Below are 20628 nucleotides of genomic sequence, written 5' to 3' on the forward strand. Positions count from 1 at the left end.
TTGACTAGCTTTGACTTTTTAAGGAGGAGAAATTGATGTGTGTCGGGAAAAATAGAGGGTGTGATTGACGATTTGCAAATGTGAGGGGGTGTCTTTGATGTATTGACAAAATACATGGGGTCTAGCCGAAATTTACCCTAGAAAATATAATAAGTCAATGAAAAGTCTAATTATCCGACACTGATAATGAAGATGACGATCCCAAATAAGTAATTTTTATTAGGAAAAAATTGTCAGGTAAGAATATTGAATAATAATAAAAAAAATTATTTATTTATATATAAGGGTAAAGTACAACAACACTCCGGAAGTTTGCCAAAAGGATACTGTAGAGGGAAAAATCTCCCTGCCAACACCAAATTAACTCTATCCATCCTCGGTCAAATGTGCACCTAGGATAAAGATTATCCATGATTCGAATCAAGTCAATTACGTTATCAAGGGAACCTCACAAGGAAGAATTTATATCAAATTAACTCTATCCATCCTCGGTCAAATGTGCACCTAGGATAAAGATTATCCATGATTCGAATCAAGTCAATTACGTTATCAAGGGAACCTCACAAGGAAGAATTTATATGAATCAAGTACCCTGCATAGAAAAAAAAGCTTACATGAAAGAATTTTATACGAAGAAAGAATCTTATATAGAAGAAATGCCTTATATGCAACATAACGACAAAGGATAATGGTAAATAAAACATGAGGGACAAGCGAGACGATTCTTGCCATATTTTATCATTAAATTTTATATAAATAGAGGCATGAGTTTTTAATAAAGAGTATCGAAAAATTCTCTGAACATTTATTATTTATTGTTTATTATTTTATTGCGTGTTTTGCTTTTGTTCTTCAATTTATTATAATCGGTGAATTTTTGTACCTATAGACACATAGATGAAATTTAACAATGACATTCCCTTGTTAAATTTAATAGTAAAATATCAAAATAATTAAATGACCTAATTGCCATTCTCATTCCTCTCTCTCTCTATACACCGATCTACACATAAATCCATCCGTAATTGCCCTTTCCTTTCTCTCTCTATATACTCCGGCTGTGAAATCGTTTATGGAGATCCGACCGGCGAGGGGAATTGCAGAATGGACCGGCGGGGATTTACGGCAGAGAGCTCAGCTTCGGATAATGGCGACTCGCGGTCTCGGAATGACGGTGCAGATGTTGATGGTGATCTAATTCTGGCGAGTTGCACACCGGCGACGAACAGTGTTGGTTCTGGGTGTGTGGGTCTGCTAATTTAGGTTGCAATGATTATGATTTGGGTTTTGTTTGGTTGATTGTGGTGTGTATGGTGAAAAGTGGTTTGGTCCAGAGGATGATTGTGGTATGGTGATGGGAGGTAATGGAGGTTGTGGGTTGCTCTTGGTGATGATGAAGGTTTGAGTTTACAGAGATGATTTAATGGGTTTTTTTTTTTTTTTAATTGGGGTTTTGGGTTTGTGATATGGTGAAGGCTATGTTGAGATGGTGAGGGTTAATGTTGTTTGGCTACTTGGTGGTAGTGCAAATGGAGGTTGAGGGATTCTGGTTGGTGGCAGCTACTGCTCTGCAACTCTGGTATAAAAGAAATTTTTTTTTTTTTTTTTTTTTTTTCACACGTGATAAGAATGGCCACCTCGAATACCGATCGAATAAGTACCAAATGTGTTTTTGTCCACTTTATTTACTCAAATTCGATGTTAATTCGAAATTTTTTTTTCAGTTTTTCTATCATTATTTTATTTTAAAATACAAGGAGGGAACAAAATGAAAAATATATATATATATATACATATATATATATATATTAAATGAAAATACATATATATATATATATATATATATATATATATATATATTAAAGAAATAAACTCAAACAAAAACAAAGAACAAAAAAATAAGTAAAACAAATTATTATTTTTTTTAACAGTGATGGCTCTCAAAAAACAACATACTAAACCACAGGATCGATATATAGGTAATTTTAATATTGAAATTGGTCAATGTAAAAGTAAAAGAGTAGAAATATTAACTCATTATCATTAGGGTGTCTTTGATAACTATATCAAACTTGAAGGGGGTGTCATTGCCTAAAAATAGAGTATGTTTCATTTATATGTCATTGCCATTTCTTCAAGCCATTTCTTTTAAAAAAACACATACTAATTACGTGGAATGAAATGCAACAAGTGACTAGGACGATTAGTTAGAAAAAGATACACATAAATTTTTTTTTTTCCTTCAATGATATATATAATTTAATGGTAAAGCTTATTATATAATATATATATATATATATACCAAATATTATAATTTGCATAATACGGACATTTCTTTAAGACTTGTTAGGACAATATAGGACATTCACACAGACGTTATATGCTGTTGAATAGGTGTCGACATGGTTAAAAGTATTCCGTAATTTAAATATTTTTTTTTTATATATTTTATTCTTTTATTGAAGACGTTCAAATACTTAGACTACAAAAAAGTTTTGTAATTATTTTCTTATAAAGAGATTCTAATGCAATTTGAAATAGGTACGTAACCATATTTGGGCAAGTGATAAATAAGGAAATTATAGGAGTGGCAAAATGAGTCATGTCATGCTCTGAAATCCCACGATTCGGGTCGCTAAAAAAGAAGAAAAATAAATAAATAAATATATTTACTTGAGTAAATAAATAATTAATTGGAGAAAATCGGTGTCATTCCCCACATAAACAATAAAAATAATAATAATTATTTTTAAAGAAAATAATATTTGAAGGTCGGTAAAACAATGGGAATTAATTTGCAAAAAAAAAAATGAAGACACATGGTCGACAATTCCATTAACCTGGGCAACAACACAGTATAGCTGCAAAAATCTTTTTGATCCAAAACTACTGCATTGGTTGCCCAGACAATACCTGTGGGCGTCAAGTCATCAGGTCCTATATTTGGTATTAAAGTTAATACCTTGTCCAGTTATAAACTTCACATGGAAGGAGCCAATATCAGGTCACCTAATCATTCAATGGTTTCATTAATAACTTGAATCTACATTAATATAGAACACACTGACAATGGATTTCTTGAAAAATAAAATGAAAATAATAATAAAAATAATAATAATCATAATAATAATAAAATGCTTAAATATTTAACTAACCATATTCCTTAGACTATTTAAGTGAACCAAATACATATATCATGGAATAATTGTCCAATCCCACCACATAAGTCATGCCCACCATGGCCTTATTACAATCCATAAAGTGAAAAAAAATAATAAGGAATTACATGAGTAAAGATATGAGAGAAAATTTCATAAGAACTCTAAAAGATAGATGGGTGAGTTCCTAAGTCATTTCCCCCCTTCAAAAGAATATTACAAACATGTCATCATTATAATAATCAAAATACACCATGAGTCAAAATACAAGTCTAAAAGTAAGTTACATAATAGATGTCACAATTATCACAAGTAACTCAAAAATGTTGTCAAGATCCCAATCAAGTTAGGGATGAAGAACTTCCTCTTGGGCAATGCCCTTTCCTGAAAAATATAAGAATCAACGGGGTGAACAACGAATTGTTCCGTAGGAATATCTCATGAATATAAATTAGGTTTCTCAAAATTTTACAAACATTGCATGGTCATAAAATACAAGGAACATGTTCCCTAACGTCTAGTTTCAAGGGAAACCTAAATAGGATCATCATAATCTAGCATAAATAATATTAATTCATACATCAAGACAAACATAAACAATATAGTGTAATGTACATAAATCCACAAGTTACAATAACACATAAATGTCAACTTGGAAATAAAAGTCGAAATTAATTAATAGGATAACTCAGAACACACCCATACTCCCGGTCACATAGCCATGCTATGCACCTAAATAAAAATAGTCGTTTTCGGATTACTAGTCCGCCGGAAACTAACCGATTGGCTAATATAAAGTGGGGAAACTTATGTTTCACCCGCGAGCTCCAAGCCCTCGCATTCTCGAATTAACAATCCCGAATATCTCCCAAAATCAATAAACAAGTCTACAAAATAATCCATATACCATGATATGTCCAAATTGCACCTCACAAGCGCACATAAATTATACTAATCACACAATCCATGTCCTATCGTCCAAATCACTATAATAACATACTCTTTGATGCAATGTCAACAAATTGGGTACTTTAAAGTCATTTGAATTCATGTTATCATTATATCAAATTTAAAATGTGTAAAAGTTTAACATCATCATAGAAATATACATATTCAAAATTAACCTTCACAAAATAACAAATACATAATAATTTCATGAATAAACACAACATATAAGGCACTTTAATTACAAGTTACTGTACACATTAAGATCTAGCACTTTAATAAACATCCATAATATCAACAATGGAACAAATAACATATTACACATGAAAATTGATATAAAAACTCAATAAAACATTATGGACATGCATTTAAATCATTATATAAGTTCTCTAATCAAACCCACACACACAAGTGTATGCATAAATCACACAATGGTAACTCCTAGGTTATAAGCATAATACACTCCTACTTCAAGTTAGGAGCAAACCCTAGTTACTCCAAAGGAAAAATGTGCTCCAAATTCGAAATTGATTGAGGGGTTTTGTTCCTATTGTAGTCCCCGTCAACTTTCCTTTTATGCAAGCTCAAAATCTCAAAGGTTGGAGGTGAAATGGTGGAGAAATGGTTGAAGTAAAATGAAAAATAAAAGAATGGGAGAGAGAAGAGAAAGTGTCGGTGCAGTGACAGAAATGAGAGGATTTTGGTCTATCTTACACTTTGTCTCTCTATACACACACATATACATGTCACACACATTCTCATCTACACATATCTTGCCCACTAGTCAACTTAGGCCCTACAACATAACAGAATGCAATTAAAAAAATATATATGAAAGCAAAATAAAAATAAAAATAAACTTAGTCATCACATGTCATGACTCACCAACCCGTCCATATCTGCCCGTTTAAAATGGATATGGGTGAACCATTTTAAAATATGGGTTAAAATGGGTGACTCATATTTAACCCATTTTTATAGAGGGTTAAATGGGTTGAATATAGATCACCCATTTTGATCCATATTTCACCCATTATATAAAAGACTCAGTTTCACAACCTCTATTTGACTCAAATTCAACTCTTCCTTTCTAAAATTCTCTCACTCGATCCCAAATGCTCTATTTCTCCCACTATCTCTCTCTAAGATTCTCTCTACATTATGAACTCCTCGTGTATGTAACACTACGGCTCAAAAGAAACCTATATTTATATTTGTGTTTCAAAGTAGGACGACCTGATTTATTCATTTAATTATTTATTTTATAAAAAGCTTAACAAATGATTTCATATAATATATATATATATATATATATATATATATATCTTAACTTCATGCATGTCTAAGCACAAAATAAAATAATATAAATTTAAAGAACTTTTCAAAATAAATTAAAGGATTTTACAATTATTCATACATATTTTTACAAGCTTTTATCCATCTAAAATAAAAAAAACTATAGTAACGACATTATCCAAAATAATAACATTTCTTCCCCCTAAAACGGGTTAGCGGATCATAACTGGTTGACCCTACTCATTTTCGCCCAACCCATATTCGACTCGTTACAAGTGAGTGGAATATGGGTGACAACCCATATTCGACCCATTCATATTTGACCCTGCCCAAACTCGACCTCACACACTCATTTGCCACTCCTAGGAAATTACAAGGAATGATGTATATTTATTCCCAAAAAAATTGTACTTATTTATCACTTTACGGATTTTGTAATCACGGCCTATGTGTGCATTTTTTATTGGTTACTCACCGGTTAGTGGCCAAGTATTGTTCTAAAATTAATTCTTTAGTGAGTAGATATCCCAAGTTGTAGATTAATTTTCATTTCAGTGATGGTCACTTTAGATTCTGTAGGTTGGATGGAAGGAAGACAAGAATGGATGAATGAGACATCCTTAAAAAAGAGACTGTGTCATTTATTCTTTTTGTTCCGTTGGATGAAAGAGAAGAGAATAAATTTATAATTTACAATGAGGGTAAGAGAGAACAGAAAAGAGAGTTTTAATTCAAAGATAGTAGTAATTTAATGTGTTCCTATAATTTAGGATAATTGTAATTTAAAATTTGTATAATAATCCCACTTATTTTCCTCCTTTATTTTGCCTATATTCATAGGAATAAAAATTTATAAAAGTGAAAGAATTACTCGTTCTTTTTATCATCCTATCTCTCATTGTCGCCTCTCTATTTAAGGAAGAAAATTTGTTCCTTTTATTGTATTTTCTCTCCATATCTCTTGTTTTTCCTTCTTACCCGACAGAGCATTAATGTTATAATTAATGCTCCTTGTCACCTGTCTAGAAAGACCAAATCACAACCACAAGTTGAAATTTTGTGTAAGGTCCTGTGCACAGCTGAAATAAAATTTTACATGGTCTATGATTCCAAGATTCCAAGATTTTTACATGGTCCTGTGCATTTACAATTTCTGACTGTTTTGAGGGGTGGTCATAGTTAAGTCAATGAAACTTTTGAAGAAAAATGAGATTCTAATGAGATTTTAAGATATATTATGAGTTAATAAAAAAGTCACTATAAAAAGTAGTAATACTTGCATCAATTTATTGTTGTGAATTATTTAAATTAATATTTATTTATACACAATATAAGTAAGTAGAGAGTTTCATTCCCTTATCCGCTGCATAGATTAATCAATTAAAAAAAATAAGTCAGACAATTCATTACAATAAATCTGTTCAACAATCATTTTCCCTGTAATAATGTATTATATTATTATTTATTTTTTTAACATGCCTATTAGTGTCCCAGCTAAACTGGTTATAAATTAATTTTCCAGTAATTAGAGATCCTAGTGAAGATTAACTTTCACTTCAGTTCTATTACCATTAGAGCATCTCCAACCTACCTGCCATATGGGTTGCCAATTCAAAATATAGCAGGTGGATTAAAATTGTGGTCTTCAATTGCTTGTTATATTACCTGTCAAAATTTGGTTTTGCCATTTTTGATGGAAACTGAAAGATATGGGTTTTGATTTTTTGACCAATCTGAAAAGATATGCCGATTTGGGTTCATATATATATATGTATATTCTATATATATATATACATATATTTAAAAAAGATCATAAAGAATTTCACCAAATAGGATTTAGTTTGCAAAACAAGAATTACAGACCTTGATTAGTTGATTTAGAAAAAAAATTAAAACAAAACCCATACGTACAAGTTAACAGTTGTAGAGAGAAAGAGAGGGGGCAAGCTTGAGAGTTGAAAGACAGCGGCTAAAGCTTGCGAACGCGAACCCGAACTGGAACAGCGGGCGAAAGATATGGGTTTTGAACTTCTGATTCTTGTTGATTTTGTAGTTTATAGTTGCACAGAGAGAGAGGGAGAGGAGGCTATTGGGGAGGCGGAAATGATTTGCCCTAAAACTATATATGGTGATTTGGGAGGCTGAAATGATTTGCCCTAAATATATATATATATATATATTTTTAATAATAATATAATCAAATATATAATAATTTTATATATTTGATTATATTATTATTAAAAATATATATATATATATATATTTAGGGCAAATCATTTCAGCCTCCCAAATCACCATATATAGTTTTAGGGCAAATCATTTCCGCCTCCCCAATAGCCTCCATCTCTATTATGAAATTGTGCCCCCTCCCCCCAATATATATATATATATATTTGGATCATTTTTTGATCAGATATTTTAGATTATATATATTTGATTATATTATTATTAAAAATATATATATATATATATTTAGGGCAAATCATTTCAGCCTCCCAAATCACCATATATAGTTTTAGGGCAAATCATTTCCGCCTCCCCAATAGCCTCCATCTCTATTATGAAATTGTGCCCCCTCCCCCCAATATATATATATATATATATATATATATATATATTTGGATCATTTTTTGATCAGATATTTTAGATTTTTTATTCTTTTTAATTAAGTTTAATTTTAGTTTCCTTCTAATGTCCACAACTTGACTTGGAATGTGCATAATATTAACATTAATGGTGGGAATGATAGTTGAGAAAGAATAATGGTTGTGTAAAAAAATAGCATTTTGCATAAAATGTATCATTGGAACAGAATTGCTAAAATATAGTATTTTGATACTGTAACACTGTCAAAATATAAATTTAGCATCCAATTTAGTATTTTACCATTGGTAGTGAATTACGTAAAATATTAATGTGAGAATTGTGGTTGTCTGCCTTTTATAAAAGACTCATTTTTGCTTCAGCTCTTCCTTCTGCTTTCTAGCTAGAAATTTCGTGCATTGTTGGCATAATAGAGATGGAGGCTATTGGGGAGGCAGAAATGATTTGCCCTAAAACTATATATGGTGATTTGGGAGGCTGATATGATTTGCCCTCAATATATATATATATTTTTAATAATAATATAATCAAATATATATATATATATATATCCAAAATTTATATATATTTGATTATATTATTATTAAATATATATATATATATATATATATATATATTTAGTGCAAATCATTTCAGCCTCCCAAATCACCATATATAGTTTTAGGGCAAATCATTTCCGCCTCCCCAATAGCCTCCATCTCTATTATGAAATTGTGCCCCCTCCCCCCCAATATATATATTTATATATACATATATATATATTTGGATCATTTTTTGATCAGATATTTTAGATATTTTATTCTTTTTAATTAAGTTTAATTTTAGTTTCCTTCTAATGTCCACAACTTGACTTGGAATGTGCATTATATTAACATTAATGGTGGGAATGATAGTTGAAAAAGAATAATGGTTGTGTAAAAAAATAGTATTTTGCATAAAATGTATCATTGGAGAAGAATTGCTAAAATATAGTATTTTGATACTGTAACACTGTCAAAATATAAATTTAGCATCCAATTTAGTATTTTACCATTGGTAGTGAATTACGTAAAATATTAATGTGAGAATTGTGGTTGTCTGCCTTTTATAAAAGACTCATTTTTGCTTCAGCTCTTCCTTCTGCTTTCTAGCTAGAAATTTCGTGCATTGTTGGCATAATAGAGATGGAGGCTATTGGGGAGGCGGAAATGATTTGCCCTAAAACTATATATGGTGATTTGGGAGGCTGAAATGATTTGCCCTAAATATATATTAAAAATATATATATATTATGAAATTGTGCCCCCTCCCCCCAATATATATATATATATATATATATATATATATATAACATATAAATTTATATATACATATATATATATATATATTTGGATCATTTTTTGATCAGATATTTTAGATTTTTTATTCTTTTTAATTAAGTTTAATTTTAGTTTCCTTCTAATGTCCACAACTTGACTTGGAATGTGCATAATATTAACATTAATAGTGGGAATGGTAGTTGAAAAAGAATAATGGTTGTGTAAAAAAATAGCATTTTGCATAAAATGTATCATTGGAACAGAATTGCTAAAATATAGTATTTTGATACTATAACACTGTCAAAATATAAATTTAGCATCCAATTTAGTATTTTACCATTGGTAGTGAATTACGTAAAATATTAATGTGAGAATTGTGGTTGTCTGCCTTTTATAAAAGACTCATTTTTGCTTCAGCTGTTCCTTCTGCTTTCTAGCTAGAAATTTCGTGCATTGTTAGTTTTTTTTCTTTTTTTTCCAAACTTGAATTTTTTTTTTTTTTTTTTTTTTTTTTTTCTGAGCCAGTCAAGGAAGAAAAATGTGCACATAAATGACAGCGCATTTTAAAAGAAAACATGTGATAATTATTACTTCACAGACATTGAGCTTCTTCGAGTATTATGCATAGACTCTCTTCTTTAATACAAGTCGCTTAAATAGTAAGCAAAAATTATTAGGAATGCCAATTTCTCCATATTCCCTCTCATATATGGCTTCTTTTACTTGTGCTGTTCTCTTAATCCATATCTTTGTATGCTTTGAAGCGGTTGTTGGTGCCGATCAGCAAAAGCAGTCCAATTCGATAAGCCCGGGCACTTCTCTCACCCCAATCACTCAACCATGGCAGTCACCTTCCGGCCGTTTTGCATTTGGATTTTACCAGCAAGGCGGTGGCTTTAAAGTGGGAATTTGGTTGGTGGGTGGGGCAGGCTCACAAAATACTACGGTATGGACTGCCAATCGTGATGACCCACCGGTGTTCTCAAATGCTACACTGGAATTCACTACAACCGGTAAGCTTCTCTTGAGAAGTACTGCCCAAAGTGAAGATAGATCAATCACTGCCAATTCACCACACTCTGCTTCCTTTGCTTCCATGCTCGACTCTGGAAATTTTGTGCTATACAGCAAGGATTTCGTTGTCATTTGGCAGAGTTTCGACTTTCCTACTGATACCATTTTAGGTGGCCAAAATCTTTCTACTGGGCATTCGTTGTTTTCTAGTTTCTCTGAAACAAACCACTCCACTGGAAAGTTTCGTCTCAAGATGCAGTATGATGGGAATCTGGTTGCATATCCTGTGAATACTGAAGATATATGGACAGATTGTTACTGGACTTCGAATACTTGGACTGACCCCCAGACTCATCTTTATCTAAACAGTAGCGGTTCACTGCTCCTCATCAACAACACTGATTCCACCACAATCAAATCATTGAGTGATTCATCTCTTAGCAACAATACAGTTGTCCACCGTGCAACCCTTGATGTTGATGGAAATTTCAGACTGTATTCTCATCCCAGGGGCAACTCTGAACCGGTGATAGAGTGGAAAGCAATTGAAAACATGTGTAATGTGAAGGGTTTCTGTGGTTTCAACAGCTACTGTTACTTGAATGACGATAAACCTTACTGCAGTTGTATTCCAGGTGCTGATTTTCTTGATCCCAATAAGAAGTGTAGTGGATGCGAGAGGAATTTTACCAAATTAGGAAGCTGCAAAGATGGGGAAACAAATGAATTTTATCACATTGTTCCTATTGATAATCTTAACTCGCTAGACGGTACTTACTATGAAGCAGAAGTGGCCAGCGATGACTGCAGCAAGTCCTGTTTGGAGGACTGTCTTTGTGACGCATCGGTGCTTACGGAAAAATACTGCATGAAATTCATGCTTCCACTCAGATACATTAGTAGGCAATCAGACGGTGGTGATACTATATTCTTCAAGGTGGGTACAAAACCCATTAGAAGCAACAACCAGATTCTTCCGAATCCACCGGTGGTGGTGACCACAAGCAAGAAGGCATTGGTGCTAATTCTTGTTCTATGTTTGAGCTTGGTTACCTACTCGTGCTTCGCCCTTGCCTTCTCAGGCCTTTTCATTTTCAAATTCCGCATTTTAAAGTATAGAAGGTTGTTGGAAACTGCAAGTTCTGGCCTGATTGAGGAGTTCACCCTGAGGTCATATTCTTACAATGAGCTTCGAAAGGCTACCAGTGGCTTCATAGAGAAATTGGGCCAGGGCTCTTTTGGAACAGTTTACAGAGGAGCTTTGTACAAAGGTAAAAAGCTAATTGCAGTGAAGAGGCTAGAGAAGATTGCGGAAGAGGGGGAAAAGGAGTTCAGAGCAGAAATGCGAGCAATTGGGAGAACTCATCACAAGAATCTAGTCCGGTTGCTTGGCTACTGCGCAGAGGGATCAAAGAGGCTTCTGGTTTATGAATTTATGAGCAACGGGTCACTTGCAGATCTTCTGTTTCGGGCTCCAAGGCGGCCGGATTGGAATGAGAGAGTGAGGATTGCGCTGGATGTTGCCAGAGGGATCCTTTATCTACATGAAGAGTGTGAGGCCCCCACCGTGCATTGCGATATAAAGCCTCACAACATTTTGATGGATGATTTCTGGACTGCTAAAATCTCTGATTTCGGGTTGGCAAAGTTACTGATGCCAGATCAAACAAGGACCTTCACGCAGGTCAGAGGGACTAGAGGCTACTTGGCACCGGAATGGCAAAAGAACATCCCAATAACAGTGAAGGTTGATATCTACAGCTACGGAATAGTGTTGTTAGAAATTATATGTTGCAGAAGGAACATAGAAGTCAATGTATCAGAACCAGAGGAGGTTGTTCTTTCCAACTGGGTGTACAAGTGCTTTGTTGCTAGGGAATTGAACAAGCTTGTGGGCAGCGAAGAAGTTGAGAAGAATATATTGGAGAAGATGGTAAAAGTGGGACTATGGTGTATTCAGGATGAACCGGTTCTTCGTCCTTCAATGAAGAGTGTAGTGCTGATGCTGGAGGGGATTACCGACATTGCCACCCCTCCGTGCCCAACTAATAGCTCCATGTAATTAATATCAGAATTCACTGTAGTAGTTTATGTATGTTATTTTGCTGCTTTCATGTAACGCCTATATTATTATTCTGTACTTCTATTTTCCCTAATGATGTAAAAGCGTATAATGCAAGTGCTATTATAATTGTAACTAAACGTCTTGTTCTACTCACTCATATATATGGATACATACTTGTATGCATTAGTACAAAGCCTATGAACGGAAATAGAGTTTGAATGGGTCTGAGGTGTCAGGTGAGGTTCACTTTTCATAGAAACAAATGGATAGATGAACTTAACGATAATGCAATCTCCTTACTTCATGCGTGTTAATGTAATTAACGTTGAGCTTGGTTAATGTAATTAACGTTGAGCTTGGTTAACCAGAACCCAATCTTAATTAATCTGAACTTAATTCCGGTTTAACTTAATTTCATTTCAAAGATTATTACGTTATTATATTTTTAGAAAAATAAAGTGCAGTGCTCTAAAGTAGCATTTTAAATAAAAATTCTTTGTCTATGTTTGGTAAATTGGAAAAGAAAAGATAACATTTCTTGTGATTAATAAATGAAAAAAAAAAAAGAGGAAAGAATACTAATACCCTTTTCTTCATATTAAAAAATCTAGTTTTTCCTCCCATTTTCTCTTATTTTGAGATGATAATAAAAATTACTATTCATGCCTTATTTAACCTTCTAATCCATCCCTTTTTATTTATTTTCTTTCCAACATTCATACCAAACATAATTTTTCATCTCCATCCGTTAATTCTTTCTTTTCTTTTCTTTTCTTTCCATTCCATTTACATTGTACCAAACTAGCCGTTCACGCCCTTTTATTTTTACTCTTCTCATGAAACATTGTGAAAGCAAAACCTGTAATGTTTAAGTTTATATATATATATATATTTAAGTTTATATATATATATATATTTCTTTTCTTATAGTGGAGGGACCCATAGCTTTTTTTAAGTGGTCATAAGACCACGTTTTTTTCGGTTCTCTGTAATCTCATTCTCTCTCTCCCGCTGCCAGTCTCCCTTCCTCTCAGCATTCTCTTTTTCTTTTCTTTTTTTATTTTACAAATTCAAGACTTAATTTCTCTCTCTATTCTTCGTGTTTTTAAATGCTGTTTGCGGCAAATTGAAGCTCACGGCGAGGCCTACAAGTTGATAGGAGCAATTCCTTGATTCGTGCATTATAGGAAATTCGAAAAATCCTAAGATTTGAGGTGGAATTTGGGGGTTTTGCATATAATTGAGGTAGGGGTTCCTAATCCTCTTGCTCCCTTGTGAATTATTCTTTGTTAATCATAACTAAGCATGCTTAATTTGAGATGAATATCTCTAAAATGATTTGGTTTTGTATATGAAATTCATGATTTTGTGTATAAGTGGATTTGTAACGTTCCAAAAGGATACCAAAATAATAATAAAAAATATATAAAATTTCGGCATGACCTCCGCAGAAAAAGTCCCTCTACGACCTGTTGAAATACAAAAAATAAATGCAATGGTCTCACTGGGCCTTAAATCTAACATATCTTGTCCCAACGCACAATACAGATATTATATCACATTCCCAAGATGGTTACATACATATGAAATGTCCCCTTCCTCCATCTCATCCAAATAAGGAGTATACTTTAGTTGCATCAAGTTATAGTCCATAAAATGTAACTTAAATTTAATAGTCCATAGGTTACAATATGATACCCCTCGATTCTAGGGTCACGGGTGATCAAGTCTGAGTACAGATCCGAGGGATATCAAACAATTAATATTCAAACAAGCATTTGAATACAAAAAGAATAATAAAGAATTAAATAAATAATCAGCTGAAGGAAACTAAATAATAAATCCTTATAAAAAAATCCTCAAATAAAAATAATTAAAAATCCCATACTAAAATCCTCCAATCATCTGATACCAGTAATTAATTAAAACTACAACTCGGGAATCCATATTGTGGACCCCTAATAATCTCCTAACTGAAATAATTGAACTGAAATAAAACTAATAATTAAACCATGAAGAAGAGTCCTACATAGAGTTGGAAGAGTGAATGATTGTCTTTGTTCAGCACGAACAATCTCTAAGAATGGAACTGACGAACACCTGAAAAATAATGGTGGGTCAGGCTCACATACAAGTTCTAAACCTACTACATCCCAAACAGAGACCCAATACACGTACACATCCTAATTAATTTAACAATAACTAAATAGTCCATATATAGATATACACACACTAAAGGAAGCTCACCAGACTATAGAGTTGTCTCAACCTGAATAGTAGGCAACATGCAAAACGCACATATAGTGGGCATGAGTACCTAGACCTACCAAGGTACACAACTACATTATATCGAGCTACACATCCCTGGCAATATATGCACCCTAACCACTGATCCTGAGACTCAAGTTCATATCATGGCGTATAATTATATATGTAAAATCCGTCCTATACAACCATCAAAATAAACTATCCAATTATTATTTTAATAATATGTCATCCAACTGTTCCGTTGACCTAACACGAATAAGTAGGACTTAACACTGTGGTTAATCCGTTCCCTTATTAAAAATAGGTAGGACTTAACTTTTAAGTTAATCCGTCCCTAATATGCCCCCATCCCATAATGGTGCATTAATCCATATCATAATCAAATAAAAGTTTTCAATCCAAGAATAATGTAAATAATATTTACATTTAATAATCCAAATAAACATGATATAAATCTTAAACACATCATTTGCATTTACTTGAGCAAAAATATCAATTCTAAGTAGCATGCATTTAATTTACATCATAAGAAATTAACATGCATCTCAACTAAATTGTACATCTCTAAGTTCTAATTAAATTACTTTAAATCTAAATAATTGATTAAAATAATTTAATCCAACAATATTTAATTAATTTAACCTTTTTAAATTAATTAAATTCCATACTTAGCATGTAAACTTAAATCATGCATTCCAATTCTTAATGAATCTATTTACTTTAATTAAATATTTAATATAGATTCATCAATCCAAAAATAACAAAATAATAATACTAATTTAATATTTCAGCATTAAATAGATTTACATACAAATTTATTTAATGCCAAACCCATTATGTACCAAACTGATGCATTCCTAAAACAGTTGCCCTTTCTTCTCGTATGGTGTGCACAATATATTGATTCTAATTACAATTGCATTACAAATTGATTCATTCAAATCAATATGTTTCTATTCCTCGTTCGGCGTGCATTTATAAAGGAAACAATTGCAAAATTTGATTTCATATGCATATGGTATACAAACTGATTCGGGCAAACATTAGCCTCATTTGGCGTGCATTCATAAAGGAAACAAATTCAAATTTTGACTTCATATATTATACTATACAAACTGATTCATGTAAACAATTACTACCCTCGTTTAGTGCGCACCCAAACTGATTCATGCTATAACTAACTCATGTGTGAAAAAAAATAGATAAATTAAAATAAAAACTAAGGCCATCAACAGTGTTAAGTTCGGCAGAAAAAGAAGAATTAAATCTCATTATTAAAACATGAATTTAAATTTTCAAATTAATCAATAAAATTTGATTCAATTAATTCATTTAAAGAAACTATAATTAATCTAGCATGCATAGAGTACGAATCAAAGGAGAAGAGAAGAATTAAAACTTGCCTTTAGGGATTTGATCAAAACCCTAGCCTCCTTCTTCCTTTTTCTCTTACTTCCTCTTCTTTCTTTCTCCCTCTAAACTATGGTACGTGATATATTTTCTAACATCTTTCACAACTCTATAGTTATATATTTATAGGCAACTAAAATAACCCTAATCCTTTTTCCATTCCAAGACAAACTAAAATAAAATAAAATTTAAAAACTAAAAAGGTAACTTAAATATATGTTACGTATAATCTATGTGTACTCCTTTTTATATATAATATATAAATATATATCAGATTATTATTTAAGGACTTTCCTTATATATATATATTTATTTATTTATTAAATATACATATACATGGGTAATTATCCGTACCTATTAAACCCCTTATCCAAGTAGTCCATGTCAGTCCAATTGATTGGTCAATTACTACTATCCTTATCCAATTCCTTAAAAATATAAAAATAAAATAAATAAAATAAAAATAAAAATAAATAATTAAATTCATAAATAAATACACATCATCACATACAATTCAATTTAAACAAATAATTAAATTAACATATTTAAACAATTAAATCAATTAAACCAATAAACAATTAGCCAAAAAATCAACTAAATAATTAAATGCAATTAAAATAATTTTAAAAAAAATACCGAGAATATCCTTTTAAAATTAGGGGTATTACATACAACATTATACTAATTAAACTAAAGTTTCACAACATAATTAATGTTACATTTACAAAATATTAGAGTTCTATGAAAAGTGAACCTCATTTCTCATTGGAGGTGAAAACCCCCAAAATCTCCAAATCCAAGCCCTAATTTCGGAATCCCTAAGCTTGGCCAAATGATGATCGGCTCCTATCAAATTGACGGCCTCGACGAGCTCTACAACTTTGTTTCACAATGTTCTACCAAATTCCCAAAGGAAATAACTAGATAAGGTTTGAAGTTGCAAAAACAGAAAGAAAAAGAGAAACTGCCGTGAGTAAAATGATGCAGCAGAGAGAGAGAGAAGCTAATGGGTTTACGTAATGGCCTTATGGCCTTTTGTGATGCTTAAGACATTGGTGGGGCCCACTTACTTAAAAAATATATATTTATCTTATAACTTTCATAGATATATACATATATATATATATATAATTATAACTATTACAGGATTTATGTGAAAAGCATGCTTAAATGTTGACTTTATGTGCTTTTCTGCTTGATAATTTGTTAAAACTTACTACGTGGAAAGCATGTTTATGTGTTAATTTCTTATACCTATGGTGTTAGTAACTTACTAGAAATTGCTATATGGAAGCATGTTAATTTGTGTAGTATGAAAATCTTTCATTTGTCGTGGCATTAAGAAAGTACGTAATGTTTATGCATGTCATTAGGCATGAAAATGGGGAAAATTGTTTTGAAACGAAAAAGGGAGATTTTCGGAGTGAAGTTTTGATAAAATGGTTTTATGAAAACTCGATCGCTGTGGGGGTACCAAAGGGCCGGTGTGTTAATATAGCCTAGAGGGAACTAGGGAGATTGCCCTAGTGTAATACCCCTAATATTTAAAAGGATATAGCTGGAATTTAAATTAAATTTTCTTTGAATTTTATTTTTATTTTTATTTAATTATTTAGATTTTGTGTTTTATGTGAATATTTGGCTATATGTTTAATTAGAATTGTTTTTTGTGTTAAATTAATTATTTATTTGTTCTAATTTAATTGGATGATTAATTGGTATTTTAAATTAATTGATTATTTGTTTTAATTTAATTGATTGATTAATTTGGTTTTAACTGACGTGTGTTGTATATGGCTTATATGATTTATAAATTAAGTTTGGGGTTTATGTTGTATAGCCGTCATATAATGAGTCATGGAAATTAGGATTAGGGTTTTAATGGAGCCTATATATATATAAGTTGTAGGTCTGGCAAGGGTAAAAAAACAAACTATGTTCCCGTAACTAGAGAAAAAGAGAAACAGAGAGGCTGAGGAGTAAAATATGAAAGGAAAACTGGGGAAAGGCTTTCAGCAATGTAACTGAAGGTCGTATCAAGGAGCAGGGAATGGTTTACTTTGAGATTGAACTGGAGCAGTGATTAGAGGAATGAACAGTCTTGGAGAAGCTCTGAAACTTAGAGACGACGATGAAGATTTCAAACCGGAATCTTAAGGCAAGTTTCAGTCTATTCCTCTCCTGTAAACTTGTGTTCTGTGCATCTTATATAGACTCTAGGAACGTAATTAAACTTTTAAAAATGGACTTTATGCATGCTAGATGTTTTCTGTAATCTGTTCTGCGTTTTTTAAAGTTTAAACTTATTGTTGCATAAACTGTTCTGTTGTGAGTTTACTTTATGTCGATTGATTTACACTGGAGTATGAGGGGTTCTAGGACTATAAGAAACTTAAATAGAGTTCTAAAGATGCTACAAAGATTTGGGGATCGGATAGGAAGCTTTGCCGGAAGCACAGATGGCAACCAGACGAAGCAGAGATGAGTTTGGAGTAGAGGAGAAAGCTCAAACTGAGAGAGAGAGGGCTCCAAATTGTGGGAGCCGTATCCCCCTTCTTAGAGCCGGCTCCAAGGGGTTAGGGAGCCAGCTTTAGGTAGAATAGAGCATGCTCTTTTATTTTAGAGCATGCTCCATTGGTTAAGACACGTTTGGATGCATTTTGGAGCTGTTTAAGCATTGCTTGGGCTATGTTTGAAATTCTAAATGGTTTTAGGGACTGGAATGAGAACTCTAAAAGTATTTTCAAGGGTTTTTAATTCCTCTAATTGTATATTTTGGTTCATAGGGCAAATGGAATAAACAGTGTAAAAATAAGCGACTTTGTACGCTGCTAACGGATAGGAAGGACTGGTGCGCTAAGTTTTGTTTTTAAAAATTAACGGACTATTGCATGGAATCTAAACATGATATTATGCTATATTAGGACTCATAATGAATAATTTATCCTAATATGCTAAGGGTTTTCACAGTGTAGGAGTTTTAAGTAATGACGCACATTGTTGGCGATTGTAAAGTATCTAGTTGTGTAAATTTAATTTAGCAACTTAGATGATTGGAGGATGGTTTTAAAATCTATGTTAGATACAGAATAGGGTCATGTATTTATTAGACCTTATTTGTGCATAGGTTGAATTTTAATTAAGGAACCAATAAATTAAGTTCCATTAATTAAATGGAGATTGTTATTTTAATGGTTAAACTGTTCTTTATGTTTCAGCAACTATTGGTTAGTACTATGGATTTTTCTGAGTTATAGTTTGGTATTCTCAGCTTTATAATTGACTTTTACTATTGTTAATATTGTCAACTGCTGGACTGTACTATGGGTTAGTTGAAATTTAATTAAATGAATTAAATTGTCAATGACATGGATGGATACTGGATCTTAACTTGATGAATTATTAAACTTTGTCTCGTTAATTACATGGATGGATTCTGGATTGCAAGTTGATGAACTATTTAAACTCTGTATATCAACTATTTGGATTACGTGGGTATGATTTGATGAACTGTTGAAAATGTTGCATCATTCAAGGATCATTTGCATTATATGTACCGGTATGGGACGGTGACATATCAAGGATGGATTAGATCAAAAAGCTAAGTCCTACCCCTTCATACATAAGGAATGAATTAACTAAAACAGTTAAATCCTACATGGATGCATGTCCTGTCAACTAAAACAGTTGAACGGCATAATGGATATTTGTTTTATCTTTCTGCACTAGGAAGGAATTTATATATATATTTATGGTACCGTGATACGAGCTTGAGTTTCCCGATCACGGTTAGGGTGCGTATATTGCAAAGGTTGAGTAGCTGGATATAGCTAATGTTCCCTGGTAGGTCTAGGTACTTGGCCGCTGAAAAGCGTGTTTTATATGTCACCTTCTACCCAGGCTGAACTATGTTATAGGCTAGTGAGCATTCTATAGTGTGTATTTATATATCTATGGACTATTATAGATATTGCCGAGCTGTCTAGGATGTATCTGCGTATCAGGTTTATGTACGGATTGTAGTAGATTGGAACTTGCATGTGGACCTGACCCACTCCTATTTTTCAGGTATTCGCCAGTTCCAGCATAGAGTTTGATCGTGTTGATGCAAATACAGACACTCACTCTACCGGTTACATAGGATTTCCTTCCTATTATGGTTTTGGATTTTAATTCTGTAAATTTATCTAAAGATTTGGATTTAGGGGTCCACTAGGTGGATTCCCGAGTTGTACGGATTTAAATTATATTAAATTATTATTTAAGGTTTGAGGATTTTCATATTAGTATTCTTTCTGTTTAGTATTATTTAAATCTTATTTCAGTTTTATTCTTGCTTGTTTACATATTGATTGTTTGGTATCCCTCGGATCTGTGCTCGGATTTGATCACCTGTAACTCTAGAAACGAGGGGTATCACACCTAGCGTGGTTGAGCTAGCTGGGTCCAAAATGACACCACGGGAGTACCAAGGGTCAAGGACACTAGTCAATCCTTCTCTCGTGTCACTGCGGGGTCACCAAAAGGCGGGTTATATTAACAGTTTAAAAGTGATTGATTTGAATGTTGA

General features: G+C 32.4%; 1 protein-coding gene and 1 long non-coding RNA gene across 2 annotated transcripts; both read left to right on the forward strand.

Annotated features, from left to right (window-relative positions):
* Positions 1–9862: 9862 nt before the first annotated feature.
* On the forward strand, positions 9863–12537 carry LOC132283614 (G-type lectin S-receptor-like serine/threonine-protein kinase LECRK4). Its single transcript, XM_059785599.1, has one exon. The coding sequence runs from the start codon at positions 9981–9983 to the stop codon at positions 12375–12377; it is 2397 nt and encodes a 798-aa protein (XP_059641582.1). The 5' UTR covers positions 9863–9980; the 3' UTR covers positions 12378–12537.
* A 780-nt stretch (positions 12538–13317) lies between these two features.
* On the forward strand, positions 13318–20349 carry LOC132286655 (uncharacterized). The gene is made up of 2 exons (XR_009472832.1): positions 13318–13625; positions 20127–20349. It is a non-coding gene; the product is annotated as an uncharacterized LOC132286655 (long non-coding RNA).
* The last annotated feature ends 279 nt before the right edge of the window (positions 20350–20628 follow it).

This window comes from Cornus florida, unplaced genomic scaffold (assembly GCF_030987335.1).
Source record: "Cornus florida cultivar Cherokee Brave unplaced genomic scaffold, ASM3098733v1 CherokeeBrave_3.0.0_Hap2_Chr11, whole genome shotgun sequence".
NCBI classification, from domain to species: Eukaryota; Viridiplantae; Streptophyta; class Magnoliopsida; order Cornales; family Cornaceae; genus Cornus; species Cornus florida.